The following is a 24,218-nucleotide window of genomic DNA, read 5'->3' as shown; positions in this document are numbered from 1 at the left end:
TCACACAACCCTTACAGCCCAGGCTATTCTCCACAGTTAATTCCAGTACAGCAGAAGAGATAGCTAGCGGATGCAGGATATATGTCAAGCAACACTAAATCTAGAGAAAGAAAGCTTACTAGTACTACTTAATAGAGTTTATAGAGGCTGGCTAAGTAGTAGTAAACAGCTAGTTAAGTTAATATTACTAGAGATATACTATAATTAAAGTGCTTTCACTAGAGGTACTAGCTTAGAAGAAAATTGGCTGCCCCCCTAGAAGTAGAAATAAAAGCTCTAATAGCCTATATATACAAGAAGTTGCCTGTGTGTGTAGCTCGACCAGATAAATGAGGCATGGAGGGATTAATGCCCGGACCCTTGTGCGGCCTATGAGGGCGCCGTGATAGCTGCATCCTTTGTGCATTTCAGCTTGTCATGCGGTTGTGGCTTTGTTGGCTGCAAGTTCCGTGTGACAGCTACAGACTTGTTTAGTGTCCTATAAGCCTTGAAGCCTTGAAAGTGTTTAGTTCTTTCAACAAGCACGCCGCTGCGACAATGCGAAAGCTTTCCAGTTCCCCGGTGCGGTGATAAGTTGGGCCGAAATTGTCTGCCTGTTCGATACACCCCACGACCAAGCACGCCCAACACAGCTGAATGGCCACATGCTCATCATCATTGTCCTCGAAGCGGCCCCAGTCACCCGAGTGGCCGCGCCTATCATCGATGCGGTTGCGAATGAGGCTGCAAATCCACGTCAGAATCCTGTCTGTATCTTCTTTGAGCCGGATCGAGGCGTCACGCTGCCGGCGGGTTTGTGTTCCAGTCTTGTTCAAGACGGAGCCGCAAAAAACCTCTGCTTCTGTGATGCACTTTCTGGGATTCTCCGAAAAGTGCCACATGCTGTCCAGTATGGAGTCCTCGTAGCTGTGATTTGTTAGCCCGAGCGTCTTGTGGTGTATTGTGTGAGATGGCGCCAACTCACAGGTTGCGTATCTTCCACGCGTGATCCTCATGACGAGAGAATTCTGTTCTTATTCCGTAGGAGTTCAATTCAGCCATAATTCTACCCTTCAACTGGTCCCATATCGATGGGCCCGTCATGGGAACCGCCCTGTGGATGTGTTCACTCCAGATCTTATTTTCGTCGATGCCGCGATAAAGACGACCTAGGAGTTTTTCCGATCTGTAATATCTCGGCTTGGCCCCACCTAAACCATTTTCGTCGTCTTCGTCATCACTCATTGCGATGTGGTCGATTTGGCCACGGTCATAGATTCTCACGGGAGGGGCCGGGGCAAGGCTTGAATGCGGTTTAAATTTTAGCATGAGAGATTGCATCAACTAGTGACAAGGAAGGTACACTTACAAATCAGGACGTAAACGTGGCGCCTTTGGCATGTCAGACCAGCTGACCGCGATTCCAGTCTTGGAGTAATCAACTGCAGTAGAATGCATCTCGGCCAGCTTGACGCAGCTGGCATCTTTGGTCCCTTCCGGTTGCATATCCGCAAGGATCTGGTGCCTGTTCGCAATCAAGCCGAGTATGTCTGATTTCATAAAGTTGAGGAAAAAGGCCGCGATGTCGTCACGCGTGACCGGCCGATCCAAAGGTTCAGGAATCACCCGAGGGTAGTCGGCAGGGTTGAATGTGAATCTGGGTGCTGCCTTCCGATCCCAAATGATGTTATACAAGTCACCGTCAAGATCTCCTCCACTCAACTGACTAGGTAGGTCTCGAGAGCCTTTTTGGCTAAACACGACGCAGTTTCGAAGGCCCCTCAGAGGGTGACCGTCGGGAGGCGACACCGCCGTCACATGCTGGATATCGCCAGGATGCAGAGCTGGGCATCGAGTGACAATGACCGGGCCATCCCTCAGGGTTGCGTCCATACGCGCTCCACTGGTTGAGTAGACTTTGTCGTAGGTGATGAAGATTTCGTTTTCGTTTAGAAAGCCAGTCTCATCCATAATGCCGAAGAGAGTGACTCCTTTGTCGACCGGGATCCGGGCTTTATGCTTGAGTAGCCGCAGCTCGCGTAGCACTGCGTGTTCGACGACAGATTTGAGGAATCTGTCGCGGCGGTAGTCTATGCTCATTTTGTCTAGTTGTTTGATAAACGACGGTAGGCCTATCGCACTGCCAATATCCTGGGAACGCAAGAAAATGCTCGTATTACCAGCCGTTGCCGTAACTTGCCGTAGAATATTGAGTGCTTTTTCTTGTTGTGCTACAAACCACTGAGGCTTGGTGCCCATGTCTTCCAGAATTTTGATGATCTGACGATTGAGGACCAAGCGCAACGGCCTCGATGCCACGTCACAAATGCCGAGCTCTCTCAGATCTTGACTAGGAAACTTCATCATTGAATCTTTGCGGATGCAAATAACCTTGCCTCGCAATGTCGAATTAAGCGCCAGCATGCCCTTGGCGCCCGCCCAGCGAATTTGAAAGCACGTTGGGCTTATAGTTCGCATAGGCAATGCCTTCCAGAACTCTTGCATGGCTTCCCTAGATATTGTACCAACGCCATCGCTAAAGACGCGTTTGCCATCCGCCGACTTTACATCGGGTATATAGCGAATATCAATACCAGCCTTGAAGAGATCAACAGCGAATGGGGTCTCGGAGAAAAACTGACCAATTCGAGCGGCGCATTTAGCGGCCACGCGAATCTTGCTAAAATCGCCCAACGATTTCAGGATCGTGTCATGGTCCTGGCGTTGCAAGTCGGCGTCGACGAACGGAGCCAGGAACCAGGTAGAGTGTGAGCGAAGAGAAGAATGGGAGAAGCCAAGGAAAGAAAAGTGCCTGCCGGCAATCCGAATTCCATCAGCGAGGACCTTGCGGTATCGCTCGTAAATGGCATCGTTGCGAACCCGCGGACTGAATGAAAGATCTTGGCCTCTTTCGTCGCAAAAAGAAACCCGCAGAAAGTGGTCACCATGATGGCGAAACATTCGCAAGACCCTGTTCTTGCTCTCGGCATCAGGACCTTCAAGCAGGATGCGAGTTGGCGTTACCATGGCCTTGAAGACCCAGGTTTGGTGCTGCGGTAGGCTGGCGCCATACACGTCGGTCTCGAGTGGATTTTGGCGGTTGACGCCAGTTTTTCCTGCTTGCATGCTTTCTACAACGCGCACCGGGTCGACATCTGCCGTGTCGGTGCCGGGGACCGGATACGGCATCGTCTGGAGGAGCCTCTTGAAAGCATCGGTCGTGAATGGGAACGTTTTGCTGTCCTGAGCTCTTTCTCGGGCGATGCGCGCAATATGGTCGAGTACGCAAAGCCCTCCATACGGGTGCAGGTAATTGTTCCAGACAAGCGACTGGACCTGAAAGAGGATCGGAAACGGAATTATTCCTTCTCTTGTGGTGCCCAGGCTCTGCATCTTGCCTTCGAAGGCACTGATACCTGTGGCATAGTCTTCTACGGTGGGCGCTGGACAAGAAGCCACAGGTATGTTCTGCTGGCTCAGGGGCAAAATGTCCTGGGCCTTGATGGCGCGAATGATGGATTGATACTCTTCTGTAGGTGTTAGTTGGTAGACTAGACAGTGTGCCACGTATTTGGCGTGATCAGTCCAGAGCGGACAGCTGGTTTGCCGCTCCCAGTTGACATTACTGCCCTGTAGACAAGGCGATTTGGAGTAGAACCTGGGCGGCTCTTCCAGAACGAGCATGATACTCTGCGATGAGTGGTTCGCGATAACTTCATGAATGGCATCGTAAAGGATATCAACGCGGCTGTCTTGTCCCCAGATTGTCAAGCCCTGTCGGGCAAACTTGGCCATGCCCCCGACACGAAAACGACTTTGCGACACGAACTTCAACCCCGTCGCTGGTGGCGCATAAATCAGCTTGCCACACGAGATTTCAGTGATGGCACACGAGATGTCCGGGGTTCGGGGGCCTTTGTCGACCACCTTCTGACGCTCATGACGCTCGTGTAGAAGGTGGCTCAGGGTAAGGGCGTCGACCTCGCGCCGACTCCTCTCGGCATAGATTGCAGTCGACAGAATACATAATCTCGCCATGTCCCTTGTGCGTCGGGTGAGACCAGACTGGGTGGTGGACGGTGGCTGGCCAAGGCCTTTGGCGCTGCTGATCTTGCCGTGGCTTTTGAGAAATTTTCTGCCGTCGTCAATCTGAAGAAACGTCAGCCATGCCATAGGCTTCCGCCTGGTTTTATCGACGGCCCAATCGACGATGCCGAGAGCGTTCATGAACGGCGCAAGCTCTCTCCTGAGGGCCTCGTCGGTCAGAGTAGCGGGCACGTTCCCCAGGAAGACTTCCATGACTGCGGCGTGCTCCTCGGCCTCGGAAGCTGAAGATGATGATGAAATGAAAGCCTGCGAGGAGCCACCTGCCTCCAGCGACGGTTTCGTCAAACCTCTGGGTGGGCAAGCGGGGCCGATGCAACAAACAGCAAATAGACGGGCCCTGGGCATTGTCAAGCCACCCGTGAACGTTGATTGTTGGAGTGTGCGAGGGGTCACGTGGGCAAGAGAGTGACACTTAGCCGAGTGTTATTTATAGCAACTACGGATTTGTGGGGCTCACCATGTACGTACTCGTAGTCAGGCCAGCCAGTCGAACGGCTCTATCTTTCTCGGTCTCTCATTCGTAAGTCTTTGGCGATTGCATGTCCAACCCGTGCGGAGCAATTGCGTCAATGCCCGTCTCAGCATCCCTGTCTGTAACCATTTCGAACACGGGCCAGGCCTAGAAAGATACATGTGCATTTCGCTGGCAACTTGGAGTCCAAAATGGAGCCACAACTAGATACAACGAGGGTTAAAGTTGGCGCAAGGAACTAGCAAAGGTAGGAGAGGAGATTGCGCGAAATTTGACCGAGCACAGACTGCCTAGGATAGACAACATCCTCGCCTGCAGATGCAAAGGATACCTACGGAGTACTGAGTGCACGGGGGCGACACAAGAAGTGTGTTACTTTATCACTTGGTAAGTGGTTCCGTATCTCAGCATCGTCACGACACACCAACGCATGCTCCCTACGGCGCGTCTTGGTGTGTACTGGAAATCTGGATGAACACTACACGTTGACGCAGACAGTACGGCGGCTGCAAAACAAGGATGAGGTTCGAATCAGACCTCAATGCAACTTTGATGGCCGTTATAGCAGTCCATCGCGTTACACAGCATGACAAGGTGACATCGTGCGCTGCACACGCTTGATACGGGGGATTCGTCGCCGACTTATGGGTCCCTCTGTCGGCTTTTAGCACGGAAAACAAGGCGTTGCCATTTCGCGACTGATGCAAAGACTCAGCACACCCTCTCCGTTCTTGCCGGTCGTGGGCCTTTGATTTCCGATACATCTGCCGTGTGTCACAGGAGTAACTGCAAACGTCCAGCACGCACCACTTCACTTACATACGTGAGCCGTCCTGCTCGGTGTTATCTGCTCCCCTCGTAGCCAGTGAACAAGGTCGTGCATATTTTACAGGCTTTCTTGTAAATTTCATCTTTGTCTGCGTCCATCTGTAGCGCATTCTATATCCTGCGATGCCCGAGCAATGTTACATGCAGTCTCCGCCCTTTCCTCTCCTCTCCTCCGACTCTTAGGTCAAATACCGACCCCGGCTCGCGGCTTTCGGTGTGTCTGTATTGGAGCAAAAAAAAAAAAAACAAAAGCAAACTGCCAGACAACTCAAACTCGGACTGGGGTTGACAAAGACTTTAACGTTGGCTCTATAAGCATACATTTAATCGTGGTATCGGCGGCACGTCGGACATCAATGTCACTGGCCAGAAAGATTGAATGACATTGACAGTATTTGTGTTATAACTTGGTCGAATTCAAACCTTCTAGCTCCATGGACAAATTATAATGAAGTCGTTATATGCAAGTCTAGCTACGCCACACAGTTGGAACGGACTCACGCAGGCACCAGATTTTCTGAATAGGCAAGTAAACTAACACTATAGACAAGACGCATCGAGACACGCTGGATCAGTGGGTCATGGTCCATGGAATACGGACATACGAGGGCCTTCGAGTTGAACATACCTTCCCAATTTGGACCGCGACCGAGCGAGCGCTCATCGTCTCTGCTGCGGAACAGGCCGATGTCGCTGGAGATGGTTCATGGTGCAAGATGGATGTGTCTATTCAAACCTCGCGACAGATTGCCATGACCTTTGCGATAGTTAGAGGTAGCCTTGTTAAGTTCTGAACGGAAACAACTGGGCTATCTATGCAAGTTGCCCGCGGCTAAGTATCTTGGGCAAATGGCAAGCTGTATTTGGTCTCCTTATACGGAGCGTCGATCTACTGGCCTTGATAGCTCTGCCTTCTCCACCTACACATAGTAAATATGAATTGAGCGAGCATGCGATTCAGCGGGCTATGACCAATTCTAGAGGGTACCTCCAAGTAAATGAATGGACTCCTACAGATCGCTTGAATATGGACTGTGAAGTCTGGGAAGCAGCCACCAGTCGCGGTATATTTATTCCACGACCTAGGACGGCGTCTAGATCGCATCGAAGGAGACCAGGCTGACTCCAAGAAATAAGACGAAGCACGACAATGCAAATGTCCTGCTCCCAAGTGCCGAATCGGACAAGGAGATAACTCACATGCCACGGCATTCCCATTCACAACTCGGGCGGCTCCGTCAGAGAGTCTAGTCACGTGTCATCCGATCAAACAGCCAGTCAAGTATTTAGAATAGTTAGCTACTACGTCGCTTCGCGGTTGACATGTTACTTCCTTGCCGCTGTGGAGTCGGGGATCGTCTACTCCGTTGTGCAGCCGGGCCTACGAATGCCAAAAAGTGATGACTGCATTTAAGAAGGGGTGTTCCGGTCAAACAATCTTGCATAATATTGGTCACTTTTTATTTTTCTGCTGTCCATCTTGCAATTTCGTCACCAGCCGGGTCAGCTCCGTTATCGATGACCTAGTATTTAAAGCGAGCCTCTTCCGAATCTAAACATTTGTTGAATACATGGAATGAGCTGATGTTGATTTTGCAATTGCGCTACTAGTTGAGTACTATTTTTGCTTCTCAAGCCTTCTTTTGACGCCACACATCATGGACTCGTCGGTGGAGCAGTTGCTAACTCCTTCATTTACTCCAAAAACAGACGATCTGTGTCTCTTTGTCGACGCCGTCAAATCCCTACTTGATGAAAGCGATATCGGGGTGATTTCTACGTTGGCTGACCGGCTAAGGCCCTTTCGAATCGATCTAAGGGGGGACGTTGTTGAGGATACTTGCTCGGTGAAGCCAATACTAGTTCTTGATTACGAACAATCGAGATGGTGAGTTTCACTAGTTGGAGATGGGAGTAAACAGTAAGAGTCAGCAACTAAATCTGGATGGATTCCAAGTAGCTATGCAGTACCGGATCAAGCTTTCCAACCGTATCTCAGTCCGGAGCTATCCGTAATATCTCAAAACCAGCAGGCAGCCGCATTGACCGAGACAACCAATGGCTCAATCATCTTCCAGGCGGATTCAGCACCTTCCGGAGAAGCTGGTACCCTGACGATTCCAGACGAACAACTGTCCAAGTACTTGGAGATCACAAGATGCAACGATGTTAGTCAAGCGCAGGGCATGGACTATTACTATGATAAACAACGTGGTGTTTCGGGAGGGGAAGGTCTCGCCGCAGCCCCAGGGGACCCATTTCTGGTGTGGATTTAAGCCCAAGATTGCAAGTTGCACAAACAAAAGTCGAAGCTAACCCGGATATTCATCTCTCAAGGCGGCCATTCACAGCCTGCAGTCAGCCGGCGCCCTGCAACTAGACAGCACCGGGATGTACTTTGACGACTCTGGCATGTCGTCTTATGAAAGTATGTGTCGTATTGTAGAAATGATTCGCAGTAGAGGACTTGGCTAATGTCTACGAAAGCAGCGACTAACACGGACTCGTCGAGTGCCTCTATGGCATTACCAAACATGGACATGGCGCCTCGTGAAAACAAAGAGCCATCGCCAGGGGGCGATCTTGGCGAATATGTGGGCGATTATTATGTTGAGTCGCCGCATAGTATACATACCGACCCGCCTGCCAGCTACACCGAGATCACTTTTGTCAAGGACCTGAGTGGACATGGACCTTCATCTGCTTCATCTGCTTCGTCTGCTTCATTGGATTCAGATCACGGAGGGCTTGGTCCCTGGCAGGCAACAGAAGAGATGGAATCCCGCAGCTCACGCAACACTTCACCGGCCCAGTCTATTTCACAGACTGCCTGGCATTTGGGCACGACAAACCCCAAAGCCAACGACGGAAGAACCCCTGTTGACTGCGCAGCCGGCGTCCTGTCAGATGGAGCCATGCAAAAGGTCTTCGCTGCAGCTCGTGCCTGCATCCGGTCGGACTACCTTTCGCTTTTGGAGACGAACCTCCCGCGCTGGGCCACAGATGGCCTGTGGCACAAGACAGTGCCGCCGTCATACCAGAAATCCGGTCGTTGCGAGTATGAAAAGTTGCAAAAGGCGTACTCGTGCCTCTGCCGCCTCGATATGCGCATGAAAGATGACGCCATCCGGAGCAGGATGGCCATGGTCCTGCTGCACCTGGAGTATGAGAACACCTATGTCAAATGGAAAAGAGGAGCGCCCGGAGGCTTGAAGCCAACAACGGACGTGGGCAGGGGGACGATTAGCTCCATGATTGATGATATTCTAGAGACTACACATTCCCAGTGGAAGAATGCCGGTTCCCGTGAGAAGTCTCTGTTGCGGGCAAACTTCCACGAACGCAAACGATTCGGAAAGCGGTGGTGGATACTCATAAACGCCCTCGGACCCAGCATATTAATATTGTGTTCTTCAAAGTTTGCCGCGATAATGTAAGAATATCACACTCCGCTCACCCCCTTGGCAACTTGATACTGATGTCGTCGCGAAGCAAAAACACAACTATTACGGCGAGGATGCTCGAGGCAATAGGAACTGTTACTAGAGAGACGGTACCGTATGTCGTTCATATTCTGCAGCTAATAAATCCAATTGCCGAGAGCCTGATTCGCGACCGCGGCTATAAAAGCCACGACGTGAGGCAGCTTCTACAGGAGGCACGGGCATTCGACAGGCAATTTGGAGAAACAAGCAGGGGAGAATGACATAATCAGAAGCTGTATATAGTGGAGAGGTAGTAGATAGAACGCTGTTTGCGCACGCATCAAAATATTTCTGCATCTTCATACTAAACTTGGCATCATGCCATGGCCCTTCCGAACAACAGTTTATAACCCAGGGCGTACGGACTTAAATTGGTCATGAGTCATCCTTGTCCTGGAGGTTTTCTTTTAATCTACAAAAACGTCACGAGAAAAGCTGAAACATTCTCTTCATATCACAGTAATGTCATACCAATTTCACATATAGCAACAAGGCAAGTGCAGAGCTTTAGCTCTAGCTAGAAGAACATAGCACCGAATGAAAAGAGCTCAGGTTAAATCTATGGGGGACGTTGGCTTCATAGCATTATGGGATGCGTTTCCAAACATGTTACAAATTTCGTGATGCCGCTGCCGCGGCTATTGCCCTCCCAGTGCTACTTGCCTCTACAGTTCTGGATTGTGCCACTCATCATCACGTAAAACAGCTCCTGTCGGCCTTTCCGGCCTACTCGAGACTGCATTACTACACGGGCCTAGGTCACTTAGCCGCTCTCGAGAAAGCTGGCAATCCTGCCATTACTAGGAACTAACCCGAAGTCCAGAATGATGCTTGACATGGGACTACGTGTGATGCCAAATCGAAAAATCAGAAGAAATTTGTTTGACCCTACTCTCGGAATGATGAATGGGAAAAAGTTGTGAATGCCATGTAACCGCACACGGGCATGGTCAGGCAAGTCCGATATCGACCCCTGACAATGCGAGGTATTGGACCGTCGTCCCCCGTGTTTCGACGCATCGAACTAGGTAGAATGCTTCATCAATCAAAGAAAGGAAGCCCCACACCCTGGAATAAATATTTAAAAGACACCAGACCTGCCTGCGTCGCTTGGGGATGCTCCAGCAAGTCCAACGCATTCCGTCAACACCAACATTCGCAATCAACATGGATAAGATAGTTCCACAGACCAGTGAGATTTTTGATGATTTTACAATCATTGACGAACCGTACGACAGCATCAGTCGTGTCTTTGGTGTTTCATGCTGATTCATACATAGGTTTGTCATACGAGACAACCACCCAATTTTAGCTCATATACTGCTTCCCAGGGATTCGTCGTCGAAACCACACCCGGTCATTATAAATTGGCATGGCGGATACTTGGTAGCAGGACACGGCCTGTTCCCCCTCTTTTTCCCGCCGCTACTGCTTCAACTTGCCAAGAAACATTCAGCCATCATCGTCTCTCCGGACCATACTTTGCTACCCCACAAAGACGGCCTTGCCGTGATCCAGGAAGACGCAGAATCTTTTCATGTTTGGCTGCACTCGTGGTTCCCAAAGGTGCTGGCTCAAAGGACTTCACACTGCGAAGTTGATTTGACGCGGACTTTGCTGCATGGAAGCTCCTCGGGCGCTTACGTCGCCATGTCCTCTGCTCTGGCGCACCCCGACTCCTACCGATCTCTCAGTCTCATGTATCCCATGATCGATTTTGACACTGAATGGTGGCGTCGAGGCAGCCGCGCTGCCGGGGCGCCAAATCCAGGCTGTTTGCCCGATGCCGCGTTCCCCGCTGATGACGGCGCCGTGAGGGCCGAGCTCGAGAGGTTTCTGGAGGCCCCCATCGTCACGATGCCCAAAGCAGAGCGTGATGGCTTTGGTGCATGGGTTGCACGCGCCGGTTTGTTCCCGGAGCTGTTCAATCCCGGCGGCAAGCTGGACGACCACCCAACCGTGTGGCTGAACCGCCGTGTGCAGCAAGGGGCCAAGCTTCCCGAGCGCATCTGGGTGTTGCACGCCGACGCGGACACGGTAGTCCCCATTGAGACCTCGCTTACCTTCCAAGAGACAATGAAGGGGCAACAGCGGCCGGTGCGGTTGGATATCGTCGAGGGGCTAGACCATTGCTGCGACATGGCGATCACGGAGGGTTGGAAGGGGTCGCAGGATCCTGTGATACTAGAAGCTGCCGACTGGCTAGTTGAGAAGTGGCTGGAGTAGCTTGGGAAAGGAGAGAGGTGATGCGCTTTGCGTGTGCATATCTGTCCGCCAGCCTGCTTGAATATGAGGTGTCCCGTGCCGGTAGTCCGATAGATAGATCGAACAGTTGGATTTAGATTGATTCATTACAACGCTCTGAGAAGACCTATTCATCATACTCTGTTAGCAAATTGTCGACATGTTCTGGAAATTGTAGAGCCCGCTCCGAGTCCTTGGGAACGACATGCCAACTATAAGTCGTTGACGCAAAGATTTCTCATCGTAAAAAGAAATGAATGAAGAATATTGTGGCAAGCTGAGGAGGGGAAGAAATGACATACGAGGAAGTTACTCCCTGGATATTTCGAAATCTCAATGCATGCCGACGAACATGCATGCAGTAAGTGACCAGTGTTCATGTACCCAGCTACATTTGCCATTGAGTGTTCAATGGGACATGGTTTCTACACCAAGATGACCCATTGTAGCTTTCCGAAGTTGGAGGATACAGTATCGTGGCTTCAGCTGATTGTCGATTGTGATATCACGACGACTTTTGCTGAATTTCAACGTCCTCTGCGAGGCATGTGCAAGAGACCATCTTTTTGAAAACCAAGCCACGCCTCCGCTGAAAGATTGCGCCAAGTTTATTTCCTGCATGATATGACAACATCTATGACCTAGAAAACGCACCTCTAAGGCCCTGTCTTCCTTTCCCTTGACTCTCGTGACTAGACTTTGGGATGAATCCAATGTCACTGAGAAACTCCAAGCTGCGCTTGACAGCACACTTTAATCTCACAGATGAAGCCTCGTTGCCGTGCCAGCTATTTGCCCACGTCTGCTCCGCATGCTCGATACTTCCCTCAACCATGTGTGCCAGCGTCCAGAGCGGGTGATTCTCCTGCTCAACCTCAATGTCTCGGCGAATAGTCATCAACCACTCCTTGGCCGGCCTGCTTTGCACAGCGTAGCCCATTTCCATGACGATGTCCCATATATCTCTCCAGGTAATTCCGCCAGTAACCTGCATCACTGGCCCAGGCATCGTCATGGGCTCCAACGCCGTGTCGATGATGATTCTCGCTGCACGCGCCACGTCTGAAATGGGAAACCACCTATCCAAATCATCAGCATTGCACACGCCGGCTTTGATACAGGCCGCAATCATTCGCCAGACGTAGTCATCCGAGTTCACAACGCCTTCAGTAGGCGTGCCTATCACAAGACCCAGGCCAACAACGGCGACGTTCAAGAGCACAGCGGGCATGCGTGCTGCCGCGCGCCGGACCAGAGACTCGGACACAAATTTGGTCTGGCTGTAGGGAATGCCGCCGGCAGCAAGTTGCGTTGCCACCTCCTCCTCTACTTCGTCAAGAGGATCTTGGTACCTGGCGCTTGAGACATATGTAAACCTCATCCGAGGCGTTCTTACTGCAATCCGCAGCAGCTCCGCCGTCGAACGAACGTTGGTTGCCTCCAGAGCTGCGTAGTTCTTCAGCCAATGCACCGAAGCTCCGTTGTGAATGACGGCGTCGACTGTCCCGCCCTCTTCAAGTATGTTCCAGTGCGTTTGATCAAGGCCTAGGTGCGGCAACGACAGATCACCAGGCCACACGTCAAGCTTGGCGGCGTGGTCGTCAGTCCACCACAACGCCCTCTTTGCTGAATCGATTGTGCGTCTGCTGACCTCCTGCGTCGAGCTGCCTCGCACCAGGGCAATCACGCGGCGGATCTTCTTGCTCTCTAGTAACTGGCGAAGAAGCTCCGTTCCGATGAACCCGTTGGCGCCGGTTAAAAATACAGTAAGTGGCTTGACGCCTTGTGAACCTGTTTCTGGGTCGGGGACTCTCTGTTGCTGTGTACTAGCGACGATATGGTCGTATCCATCAATCTCCGCCACGAGGTTCACTACTCCTGACGCCTGACTCAATTGCTGGTTTCCACGCCCTCTGTTGGTCCTACCCGACGAGATTTGGCTTTGAACTAGCGCTGCTTCCTCCAAGGCGTTATCGACCATATGTTGCGTGTGATGAGCTTGGCTGTCAGGCGTCGAGTTGTAGAACAAAATGTCTCTGCTAGACAGCAAATTGACAGCTACGTAGTCACCACCAACGTGTTTCCGGTTCAAGTTCGAGTCGCCAGCATCTCTTGTTTTTTTAGGAATCTCCACATCGATATCCTTCAAGGTGAAGGAGGACCGGGCACTAGAGTCGTGAATCTGTGCGAAAATGTGTCGGAACCGCAACAAAATCTGTTGCATCTGAGTGTCGGGCAACATTGACCGGTGAAAAAGAGCCGTCATGTCGATGAAACCAGGCTTGGATAGACATTTCAACGTCAAGGAATGCTGCCTGGGCTCTATAGAATCGTAGAGCACCTCGTGCTCACAAAACCAGGCTCCCTGGATCTCTGAATGATCGGGTTGAACGATGAGCAACGTCTGGAACTGGCAAGCTGCTGCGGCGTTTTGACCCAGTTGACTGATTCGGGACAAGCCAAAGTGTGTGTACATTGCCTGTTCCTCAGCACGATACTCTAGCTCTTCCAGAGCCTCCGTTACCTCCTGAGCTGGGTCGATGAGAACTCGAAGAGGGGTCACGGCACAAGTAGGACCGAGCATCTTGTCCACGCCTTCAACGCGAGTCTTACGCCCGTCAGAAATAACTCCAAAGATGACGTCTTGATTCTTGGTAAAACTATAACAAGTCATGGCCCAGGCCAGCTGTAGCTGAGATTCCACGTTGCTCTTGCGGGTTGCATCAGTTGGAATTCTCGCGTTGATTGGATTTGTTCTTGGCGTGAATGTGCCCCTGTCGACATGTTTCGATGGTGGCTGGGGAAAATGCGTAGGCTCTGCATCTTCCAGCTCAGCTTTCCAAAACGAGGCGGCAGCATCGAGCGACTCTGCTATATGCTTCACATAACGATTCATCGGAGGCAGCTGGCAGACTGAGAGCTGGCAATAGGCTTCATCAACTTGATCCAGCAGCCGAGACAGTGAACAAGTGTCGTAAAGTGAATGATGCAAGGCAACGAGTAGCCGGCCTTTCACAACACATAGCTGGACCAATGGGCTGCCCAGGTCGAAGGATGGGCGAAATCGTCGACTTGAGCCATCTCTGCCCGTGTCATCTGTCCAGCAGATACTTCCTCTCACGACGACCTGAAAGAAAGATCCAGTCTTGCTCTGAACAATGCGTGTCCGAAGGATGGGATGGCCTTTGGCGGCGATGCTCCATGCCTCCTTCACGCGGGCGCTATCAACGCCATCTATCAATCTGAACGATTGAACCGAGACACACGGATCTTCAGCCATGCCAGCCATGGCCATGAGACTTGCTTGGGTAGGGGTACAGGGGTAAATGTCCTCAATGTCCTTTGTGCTTACACCACACTGATCGCTTGCGGTTCTCATGAGTGAATCTTCGTCTCTGACAAGGCAAAACGGAGGCAGACTAGAGTCTGTCGAAACCGACTCTTTGTCGCTCGCCGTAAAACTGGACCTGGACCTCGATACGCTGACCATGTCTCTCAGTCTTGGGTGCAGAAAAATGTCGCCGTATGTAAGATCAAAGAGCTCTTCCTCGGAGACCAAAGCTAGCAGCTTCATGGCTTGTACGGAATCGCCGCCCAAGCGGAAGAAATCGCTATCAGCACCGACCCTGTCGGGCGATATTCCTAGTACACGCGCGAACAGGGCTTGCAAGCGGCGCTCGTCATCTGTTTCTGGCAAATTGGTCCTTGGCAGCCCGGCACGCGGACGAAACAGTTCATCCTGAGACAATGACGAGGCCAAGGCTCTCAACTGTTTTCGATCCGTCTTTCCACTTTTCGACACGGGTATGTATGTCACGGGCAAGAAAGTTGCCGGAATCATGGTGGAAGGCAGAATACCCCGGAGCCTCGAGATCACACCTTCTATGTAGGTGTCCAACTCCGGTGTGACGTCTTGCAAACGTGCAGTTGGCGCCGGATCCTGATGTGCCACCGGATTTGATGTATCCACGGAGAGAAACGCGATCAACGTGGTACACCCATCACGCTTCACTGCTTCAACAGCCGCGTGATGATTTCCCGGAGACAAAGCAGCACGTAGCTGAGACTCGATTTCCCCAAGTTCGACTCTCTGCCCCCGAATCTTGATCTGGAAGTCTTTCCGCCCGATATAGTGCAGAGCGCCGTTGCAACCGTAACGTACCAAGTCACCTGTTCGATACAGACGGGTATTCGACGATGCCTTGCCGCGGAAACGAGACAACCACCGCGGAGGGGAGAGGATGAAGGGCGAGTCGGGATCCGCGTTTTCGGGGTCGTGGAGATAGCTCCTCGCAACGGCCGGTCCCTCGATGACGAGCTCGCCTATGGCGCCTACAGGCACGAGCTTTTGAAAATCTCGACTGTCCACGACCCAAGTCGCATGTGACGCGAATGGCCAACCCAGGAAGTTCGCCTCGGAGAGCTGAGCTGGGCCGGAAATGCCAAGTGGACAGCATTCAGCAGGATTGTAGCCAGTGATGAGATTCTTCGACCTCCAGAGTTCGATATCCGATCTCTGTAGAAGCTCGCCCCCAAGCGATACTGTCCGCAGCGTAGGAAAGTCAGCAGGCCTATACATCCGAGCGACCGTTGGTGTGAGAAACGTCCACGTCGCTTGGAGTTCTGTCGCGGCTCGCGGCAGACATTCCATACGCGCCATCTCTGACGGAATAGCCACAGACGCTCCGGATACCAGTGCTGTGAGCACTTCGAAAACACTGAGATCAAAAGCGTAGGAGGCGAAATGAAGTATGCGATCGTCCGGCCGAATATCCAGAGGCTTTAAGCAGGCCAACACAGTCGAGGCGAATGAACCATGCTCCATGACCAGCCCCTTTGGGCTCCCCGAAGACCCTGACGTGAAGACTGAGTAGAGTGCATTGCTCGGCCGCGTGTTGGACGGTGAAAGTTGCCCCAGGCTGCGCTTCGCGGGCCCGGGTGCCATCGTAGACTCATCATCAACGACGATAGCAGTCAAGCCCAGTTGGCCTGCTTTGTTGGCATCGCTTACCGTTGTTATCACCACCGTTGACCGCAGCGCCTTGCACATATCCCTCAAGCGACCGGGGGGATGTGAGGGATCGAGAGCACAAAAGGCACCTCCTGCTTTTATGATTCCTAGCATAGCAACTGGAATCCACTTGCATCTCTCGGCGCAGACTGCCACAAAAACATCTGGTCCTACACCAGCGAGGCGAAGCTCTTTGGCGACAGTATTCGACAGACAATCGAGCTGGCCATATGTAAGGGACCCGTCCCAGGCAACAACGGCAGTCGAATCGGGATGTAAGTCACACTGCTCATTGATCAGGTCGTGGAGGCACGATTCTAATGCAACGGGGGCTGTTCTATTCCACTGCAATAGTTTCTTTTCATCGACTTTGCTGAAAAGTTCAACTTCTGCAATGGTCAGATGTGGCGAATTGATGATGGACGCGAGTGCCGCTTTCAGAGCGCCAGCAATGTGGATAGCCAGGTCATTCGATAAACAATGGCTCTGGTATAGCAAGACGAGCTGCTTCGAAGACGATACGTGAATGACAATGTCATGCTATGAATCTTAGCGTTTCTGGTACCGTCCTGAACGTGTTCCGATGTTCTTACCTGTGGGAAGACGCCCATGTCAGCAATATCTTGGGCGAGGACACCAGATCCCAAGTTGGGAAAAGTTTCTGAACCAGCCGAGAACAGCATACAAGTGTTGGATAAGCCATTATTTTCCATGCCGATGTGGCTGCGCATCTCGTCCATGGTGACGCCTTGATTTGTCTGTCCTCTGTTCAAGTCTTGCTGCGCCTCTCGAACTGTCTCCAGAATGGTGGCCCCTCCTTCGAGCACCAAAGAACAAGGCAGCAGATTGACCTGCGGTCCGAGGAGCACATTGTGGCCGTTCGTGGGCCTCTGCTGCGTCGTGAATGCGTGTCCAAAATAGACGCTGTCCGAGTCTGTATATGCGCGGAGTATCATCGCCCATGCGGCCAGAAAAATGGCCGAGGGGGAGACGTCGCCGATATTGATATGGTCGCGCCATGAAGTTCCTATTCCATCTAATTCGACCGTCACTGACTTGATCGTTGACGATGTCGGCAAGGGTGCTGATCGGTCTGAGAGGGTTGAGATGGATGGCTCAGCTAGGCGTAGCCTCGAGCTCCGAATGTCGAGATCCTCTTCGCTATTTGCCATCTTTACAGTCTAAAAAGACATCCCTCGCAGGATGTGCGCCCGCGATTTGGAAAGATGTTGAGGCTAGGAGCCCAACGACTGTTAGATTGGTCAACAAATAGTCAGTACTCACGGCGCCTTTCGCGTGAGCGGATAGCTGTAGAGCTCTGAGGCTCCCGTGTTGATTGTATTCTTGTTGAAGACTTGGAGAGTGGCTTTCGACCTAGCAATTTTAATTGCTGCCTGAGTGCGGAAGCCCGCGAGCATGAAGTGTGCACAAAGGGGATCCGGGTAAGAAGGCAGGTTTTCTATGACATTTAAAGCAGACTTGAAAGCTGGATTGCCACATGCATAAGTGACGACTGGCATGGCAGTATTCGGTTGCACTTCATTTTGAAACCCTATATTGTTGATGAAATCACTTTGTACGATAAGAAGTATCAATGAGGACTTGATTCGGTTTGAATCTACGTATGGGATGGGCAACTGGCTAACATCCTGACCTGACCGAGTGCTCATATAATGAACACAGCTCTCCCGCACTCCACGGAGCGAAAAGCACTTGTCTGCTTGTTGGACCAACTCTAACTGGTACCAAGAGGCCTCACTTCCAGTGGCTGCAACTGGATGTCAACGCAGTCACAGACATTCTTCATGATCGAAGCCTACTATATTGCGGGCAAGCTTTCGATCAATTCAACGATTCACCAACTATTCTTAGTGGCAAGTGTGAGCTTTAACACAAAAACGCGACTTCGGATGACCGAGGACGGCGTGACCGCATTTGGTTGATATTTATCAACAAAGTGGGGAGACAGTAAGAAGTCATGATTCTTTGTGCAGTTTTTTTTTCTCCCGCAACTCTCTCTTCTTCGTAACTTGTTCCATAACTCTGCGAGATTCCTCTCTTTGCGGCCGTGGAATCCTGCAGTTGACATGAGCCAGATTTACGAGAGCTTCCGCGTTTAGAAGCTTACAAATAGGCTATATTCAAAACACGGCGCCAGCATTGTATTCCAAGGTGTAAGTGCCAGTGTGAACAGCAGGCAGCGTTGCTACGTGCACTCTCATGCCATGATCCCTTCCTCCTGGGCCACATACTCCTCACTGTACGGATAGTCCAGGTATCCCTCGTCCGAGAAGGGAATATAAAACGTGTCCCTGTTATACTTCTCAAGGTCGAGACCCATCTTCAACCGGAACGGCAGATCTGGGTTGGAGATGTAGTGGCGTCCAAAAACCACCATGATGTTATTCTGCTTGGAGTAGGTCTCGTCCACGACGCGCTGGGCCGACTCGGCGTCGTAGCCTCCTGCAAGCAAGACCGGCCTCTTCTCCCCCCACAGGCGGACAAACGTTTCATTATGGACATCCGGGTGCGTCCTGATGGTAGGGTCCTCTTCCTCAACCCAGCGGGAGTTGGCAAGGTGGAGATAGGCAATGTCCATCTGGGCAAGGTGTGTGATGAAGTGCTCGAACTGAGGAACCAGATCTTCCATTGTGCCCATTCCCTGGAAAGTGCTCCATGTGGAAAGCTTCATGCCGACGCGGTCCTTGCCGACGGCATCGATGACTTGCTCCGTGATCTCGAGGCCAAACCTCGAGCGATTTTCAATGTTGCCGCCCCAGCGATCCGTGCGTTGATTACAAGAAGATTGGAGAAACTGATCAATGAGAAACCCATTTGCACCGTGTATCTCGACCCCGTCGAAGCCCGCGCCAAAGACTGCGTTTTTAGCCCCTTGGACATAATCGGCAATGTACGACGCGATCTCGTCCTCGCTGAGAGCTCGCGGCGCCGGCTCGTCGGGGCCGACGGCAACGGCGCTGCTTGAGACGAGTTCAATTCCGTTCGCTTTCAGGGTGTCCAGGTCCGCTGCTCGTCCAGTCGCCCAGAGCTGGAGCCATATGTAGGACCCTTTCGAATGTACTGCATCGACAACCTCTTTCCAACTTGCAATCTGCCCGGGGCTCCAGATGCCAGGCACATTGGGAAAGCCTTTGGCCCGCGGACAAATGGCCACAGCTTCCGTAATAAGCAAGGTTCCAGGAAGACACGCTCGCTGAGCGTAGTAGGTCTTGACGAAAGGAAGTGGTACTCCGTTGTCGTCCGCACGAAAGCGTGTCATGGGCGAAAGGACTACTTTGTGCTGGAGCACGCCTTTTCCGAGCGGAATTGGCTTGAAGAGGTTCGACGTAGCCATGATGATTTAGTATAGCCTCGGTTGGCTTGTGGCGACGCGTATAGCTGAAAATGCAGGACAGCTTGCTTGCCAGAGTCACTCCGAAAGCCACATGGCTATTTATACTGCAACTGTAGGAGTCCTCTCACAGTAAAAGAGCACGTTTTGGTTTGTTTTCCAGATTTACGTCTGGGGCCGAGGAGCCCATGCGAAGGCTGAGATTTCGTAGATTGATCTGGACAACGCCCTCAACTCCGTCCCGCTCCCCACGTACCCATCCTCAACAGAATACTCTCATCCTCTACTTATACCCGATGATAGTATAAGTGCGTCTTTGCTACGTCAAGGGTTGGCTTTCGTTGGAAATCTGTCGTGGTACAAACTGCCTGCTGCGACTTGTCTTCCATCACACAGGAACTGACATGGCGAACTCGGCGGCGTGGAAAACATATCTCGAAGGCTACAGCCCATGCAACTTCCCAGCATTAGGCACTGGGCGCTCTTCTGGGACAGGTTTGGCGTCGGTTTCAACCGTGTTGAAGCATGGCCACGACAAATTGCAGTCTTTCTCAAACCTCCACAGCATCGACGACGTGGCTGCAGTCTTGTGCGCAGCTTGGGGTCTTGTCCTTCGTGCGTACACGGGACAGGATACCGTGTGTTTTGGAAAAGCGTCAAAGAAGATTGACGCCTGTCGGATTGACTTTGCCTCGACTACATCGATTTTGAGCATCCTCCAGACACTTCAGATAGCTGGCGATTCACAGCCTCGGGCTCAAGAAACCTCGGGTTCACAGCTCCCACTAAATGCGGCAGACTCAGTCACCTCTTTCTTCAACACGTGTGTCTTGTGTCGGAATGAGGAGAGGCCAGATCAGGAAGAAAATGATGTTCCAGGAACAGCCGCGGACACCCTGGACTTGGTAAGAGACCTCCGCGCAAGCGTGCGAGGTTAATAAAAGACGCTGACGTAAATTCCTTAGTTCGGTATTGTTGTCACTTTCGGCGTAGAACAAAATGTGACGAGTATTACTCTGAGGTATCAGACATCACTCCTTGATGAGGCGCAGGCGATTAGTGTCGCAAATACCCTCGAACAAGCGATATGTGAGATTATCCACAATAAAGACCAAGTTGACGGCATTTGTCTGCTCAGCGATGCGGAAAAGGCACGGATTTACTCGTGGAATGAGAAATTGCCTCAACATACGAACCATCGCGTGGACAAGCTGATTACGGATCAGTGCCAACGGAGCCCATCGGCAATGGCAGTGTGCGCGTGGGATGGCGAGCTCAGCTATGAGGAACTGGACAATGTGTCATCCAGGCTGGCCCAACATCTCAAGGCGCTAGGTGTTTGCTCGGAAGTGTTTGTGCCCATTTGCTTTGAGAAGTCTCGATGGGCTATTGTCGCGATGCTCGGAGTGATCAAGGCCGGCGGAGCATTTGTACTGCTTGATGCATCACATCCTCATCAGAGGCTTTTCGACATCTGCAACAAAATTTCGGCAAAGCTCATTGTCTCTTCAACCCAGAATGCCAAGCTAGCGGCCGGTTTGGCGCCTTCAGTCGTCGAACTGGGAAGCGACGATTGCGAGAGAAGTTGGCGTACTGATGTCATCCACGGCCCGGACTCCTTCGCGACTCCTGATTGTGCTCTATATGCTGTGTTTACTTCGGGCACGACCGGAACGCCCAAGGGCGTGGTCAGCGAGCATTCATCGTTTCTTGCAGCCACGCAAACATACATCGACGCTCTCAGACTCAACCGAGAGTCACGGACGTTCCAGTTCGCTTCCTATGCGTTTGATGTCACAATCTTCGACACTCTTATGACGTTGACCGTCGGTGGTTGCGTATGCGTTCCCTCGGACACGGAGCGGTCCAACGATTTGGCAAAGGCAGTGCAGCACTTTCGAGCCACGCATATAAGTCTCACTCCGACAATCGCGCGAATATTGGATCCCCAAGACTTTCCAACAATGAGAACGCTCACTCTCGGCGGAGAGAAGCTGCAAACAAGTGAGATTTCCAAATGGGTGAGCCACGCTCGCGTGGTCCATCTCTACGGAGCGACGGAGTGTTCCATGATAGCAGTTCAAAGTATAACGGGAACTTCGTCTGACCTGCGGACCACAAACTGTCCAACCGGACATTCTTGCTGGGTCGTGGACCCGGCAGACCATGATAAGCTGCAAGCGATCGGTGCAATCGGGGAATTGGTAGTCGAAGGTTCCATCGTGAGTCGAGGCTATCTGCATGATCCCATACAGACGGCAGAAACGTTTATACAGCCTCCGGCTTGGCTGCGTGAGCTGCGCGGGACCAACGACCAGAGATGCAAAGTATACAAGAGCGGCGATCTGGTTCGTCATGGTGCGAATGGATCCATTGAATTCATCTGTCGAAAGAACACGCAGGTCAAGCTCCGTGGCCAGCGCATCGAGCTTGGCGAGGTCGAGCACCATCTCAAACTCGCCTTCCCGGGCGCAAATTTTGTTGTTGCCGAGCTCATCACGGTGCCTGACGCATCACGGCCCCCGATACTCATGGCTTTCGTACGGCTTGGAGAGGATTTCGGCCCCGGCAGCATAACCGGGAGTCGTGGAGCGGCCTCGGCTAACATAATTGCTGAGCCGACAGACGAGTTTCGATCTCGAGTTCCCGCCGCGCTATCAAAGTTGCAGGATTGTCTCCCCTCTTACATGGTTCCTGCGGCCGTCATTCCACTGACTGTCGTTCCGCTGACCGGCACGGACAAAGTTGACCGCAAGCTTTTGCGACGGCTCGGCGCGGATCTATCGCGCCAACAGCTCGAAAGATATCAACCGACCGCGAGAACATATCGCGTCCCGACGACTAATGTTGAAAAGACGCTGCGAAAATATTTTGCAGAGGTACTGAACCTGCCAGAGGAGCAAATCTGGGCCGATGATCACTTCTTTGCCCTTGGCGGAGATTCTCTCACGGCCATGAGACTGGTCTCACTGGCTCGGAAAGGCGGCTACAGCTTCACGGTTCAAAACGTTTTCCATCGTCCCCAACTGTCTGAGCTGGCAAGTCTGATGCAAACTCTGAAAAGCCAAGACGATAAGAAGCCGCAACCATTCGCGTTGGTGGGCAAGAATCAAAACGTCGTCAGAGCTGCCGCTCAGCAGTGCCATCTCCCAACAACGGCAATCGAGGACCTTTATCCTTGCACGTGGCTGCAGAAAGGTCTCATGTCAGAGACCATGCGCGAGCCCGGTGCATTCATTGCCAAGCTTGAGCTGCCATTAGGTCGGCACATCGATGTCAGCCGCCTGGAAGAAGCATGGACTGCCGTGGCGAAAGCCAACCCCATTCTAAGGACGCGGATGGTCCTGTCCTCTTCTTATGGCCTGTTACAGGCTGTAGTTCGTGACAGCGTCTCGTGGATGGCATCGGACAATGGTGAATGCGGAGATTTGCCTGTCGCCTTTGGCAAACCCCTGGTGAAAGTGGTGCTTTGCCGCGCTGCCATCAGGCAGGCAACACAAACCAAACTAGTCCTCATGATGCATCACTCCGTCTACGACGGATACACCTTGCCGCTCATCATTGCGCAGTGGAAGACGGCTTACGACGGCCACGTACTTGCGCCTCGACCTGTCAGTCCCTTCATCCGATACTTGACATCACTTCCAAGCGGTGCCGACTACTGGATCTCGTTGCTCAAGGACATCAGAGCCCCTGCGTTCCCGGCTCTACCGTCCAAGACGTACAACCCAGTGCCAGACTCAACAGAGACGTACACGTCGGCCGTTCCCAAGCCCGTCGTGAAAACGTACACGTCAAACACGTACGTGCGACTCGCGTGGGCCTTGACACAATGCTACCATCAACAGCTCACCGATGTCTTCTTCGGCACCGTGGTGTCCGGCAGAAACGCCCCCGTCGACGACATAGACCTGATGACGATGCCGACTGTGGCCACGATCCCGTGCAGGGTAGCACCGGATACCGGCCGTGTCGTGGCCGACATGCTCGACGGGATCCAAAACGTCGCAAGTGACGGCATCCCACACGAGCAGTTTGGACTTGCAAATATAAGCCGTTTGGGAGAGGGCCCGGCTCGTGCTTGCTCGTTCCAGACGCTGCTGGTCATGCAACCCGCCGCGGAAGGGAGCACGGATGACGGCTTTGTGGAAATACCCAGGTCGGATGCCAACTACCGCGCCGACGCAACGTACGCCGTTAACCTGTTCTGCGAACTCGAAGCAGGACGACTGGCGGTCACGGTGCTCTACGACGAAAACGTGGTGCCGAGACTTGGGATGCAGCGGATTTTGGCGGATTTCGGTCTGGCCCTCGGCACTATACTTCAGACTCCTGGTAGTCATGTTGGGGATGTTCTCGCGATTCTCAAGCAAAGCCGCGAGTAACAAGCAAGGGCGAGGGATACAATGATGAGCGCTGCAGGGGTCGTTGAAGAGCTCGCAGTGTATGAAGCCACCTCGATGAATTGAACAATGAGGACACTACGCTGATTCGGAACCGCTGACGTTTTTTCCGGACCATTGTTTTAGATGTCGTGAAAGGGAACAAGTTCAAGTTGATTCTGTTGCCATCATCGTCCCTCTGGTAGTCTTGCCCACCCCAAGTAGCGCGTTGACACCTCTGAACCTTGTCGACTCATAAAACTAGGCATCTTCGCTGAAGTACACTGGACACTACGGCTACAAGGAACAAAAGACGCATGCCAGTTTGGGGGACGACATCAAGTCGGGACTAATATGG

At 52.2% G+C, this 24,218-nt stretch overlaps 6 protein-coding genes across 6 annotated transcripts; 3 read left to right on the top strand and 3 right to left on the bottom strand.

Moving 5' to 3' along the window:
• Positions 1 to 470: 470 nt before the first annotated feature.
• Positions 471 to 4,431, bottom strand: MAM_04518 (RNA-dependent RNA polymerase; the record flags this gene model as incomplete). The annotated part of the gene is made up of 3 exons (XM_040823316.1): positions 471 to 906; positions 965 to 1,282; positions 1,349 to 4,431. 3 exons carry the CDS (start codon positions 4,429 to 4,431, stop codon positions 471 to 473), a joined length of 3,837 nt encoding a protein of 1,278 aa, XP_040678569.1.
• Positions 4,432 to 7,044: 2,613 nt separating this feature from the next.
• Positions 7,045 to 8,823, top strand: MAM_04517 (uncharacterized protein; the record flags this gene model as incomplete). The annotated part of the gene is made up of 4 exons (XM_040823315.1): positions 7,045 to 7,274; positions 7,386 to 7,650; positions 7,724 to 7,814; positions 7,877 to 8,823. 4 exons carry the CDS (start codon positions 7,045 to 7,047, stop codon positions 8,821 to 8,823), a joined length of 1,533 nt encoding a protein of 510 aa, XP_040678568.1.
• A 1,215-nt stretch (positions 8,824 to 10,038) lies between these two features.
• MAM_04516 (uncharacterized protein) lies at positions 10,039 to 11,097 on the top strand (the record flags this gene model as incomplete). The annotated part of the gene is made up of 2 exons (XM_040823314.1): positions 10,039 to 10,100; positions 10,152 to 11,097. 2 exons carry the CDS (start codon positions 10,039 to 10,041, stop codon positions 11,095 to 11,097), a joined length of 1,008 nt encoding a protein of 335 aa, XP_040678567.1.
• Positions 11,098 to 11,749: 652 nt separating this feature from the next.
• MAM_04515 (peptide synthetase 3) lies at positions 11,750 to 17,298 on the bottom strand (the record flags this gene model as incomplete). The annotated part of the gene is made up of 2 exons (XM_040823313.1): positions 11,750 to 16,666; positions 16,720 to 17,298. 2 exons carry the CDS (start codon positions 17,296 to 17,298, stop codon positions 11,750 to 11,752), a joined length of 5,496 nt encoding a protein of 1,831 aa, XP_040678566.1.
• Positions 17,299 to 18,344: 1,046 nt separating this feature from the next.
• On the bottom strand, positions 18,345 to 19,481 carry MAM_04514 (Aldolase-type TIM barrel; the record flags this gene model as incomplete). The annotated part of the gene is made up of 1 exon (XM_040823312.1): positions 18,345 to 19,481. One exon carries the CDS (start codon positions 19,479 to 19,481, stop codon positions 18,345 to 18,347), a length of 1,137 nt encoding a protein of 378 aa, XP_040678565.1.
• Positions 19,482 to 19,882: 401 nt separating this feature from the next.
• On the top strand, positions 19,883 to 23,863 carry MAM_04513 (peptide synthetase; the record flags this gene model as incomplete). The annotated part of the gene is made up of 2 exons (XM_040823311.1): positions 19,883 to 20,383; positions 20,444 to 23,863. 2 exons carry the CDS (start codon positions 19,883 to 19,885, stop codon positions 23,861 to 23,863), a joined length of 3,921 nt encoding a protein of 1,306 aa, XP_040678564.1.
• Positions 23,864 to 24,218: the final 355 nt, after the last annotated feature.

This window comes from Metarhizium album, assembly GCF_000804445.1.
Source record: "Metarhizium album ARSEF 1941 chromosome Unknown scaffold_10, whole genome shotgun sequence".
Classification (NCBI taxonomy): domain Eukaryota; kingdom Fungi; phylum Ascomycota; class Sordariomycetes; order Hypocreales; family Clavicipitaceae; genus Metarhizium; species Metarhizium album.
Note: the sequence above shows the minus strand (reverse complement) of the source record. Positions and strands in the feature narration are given on the sequence as shown.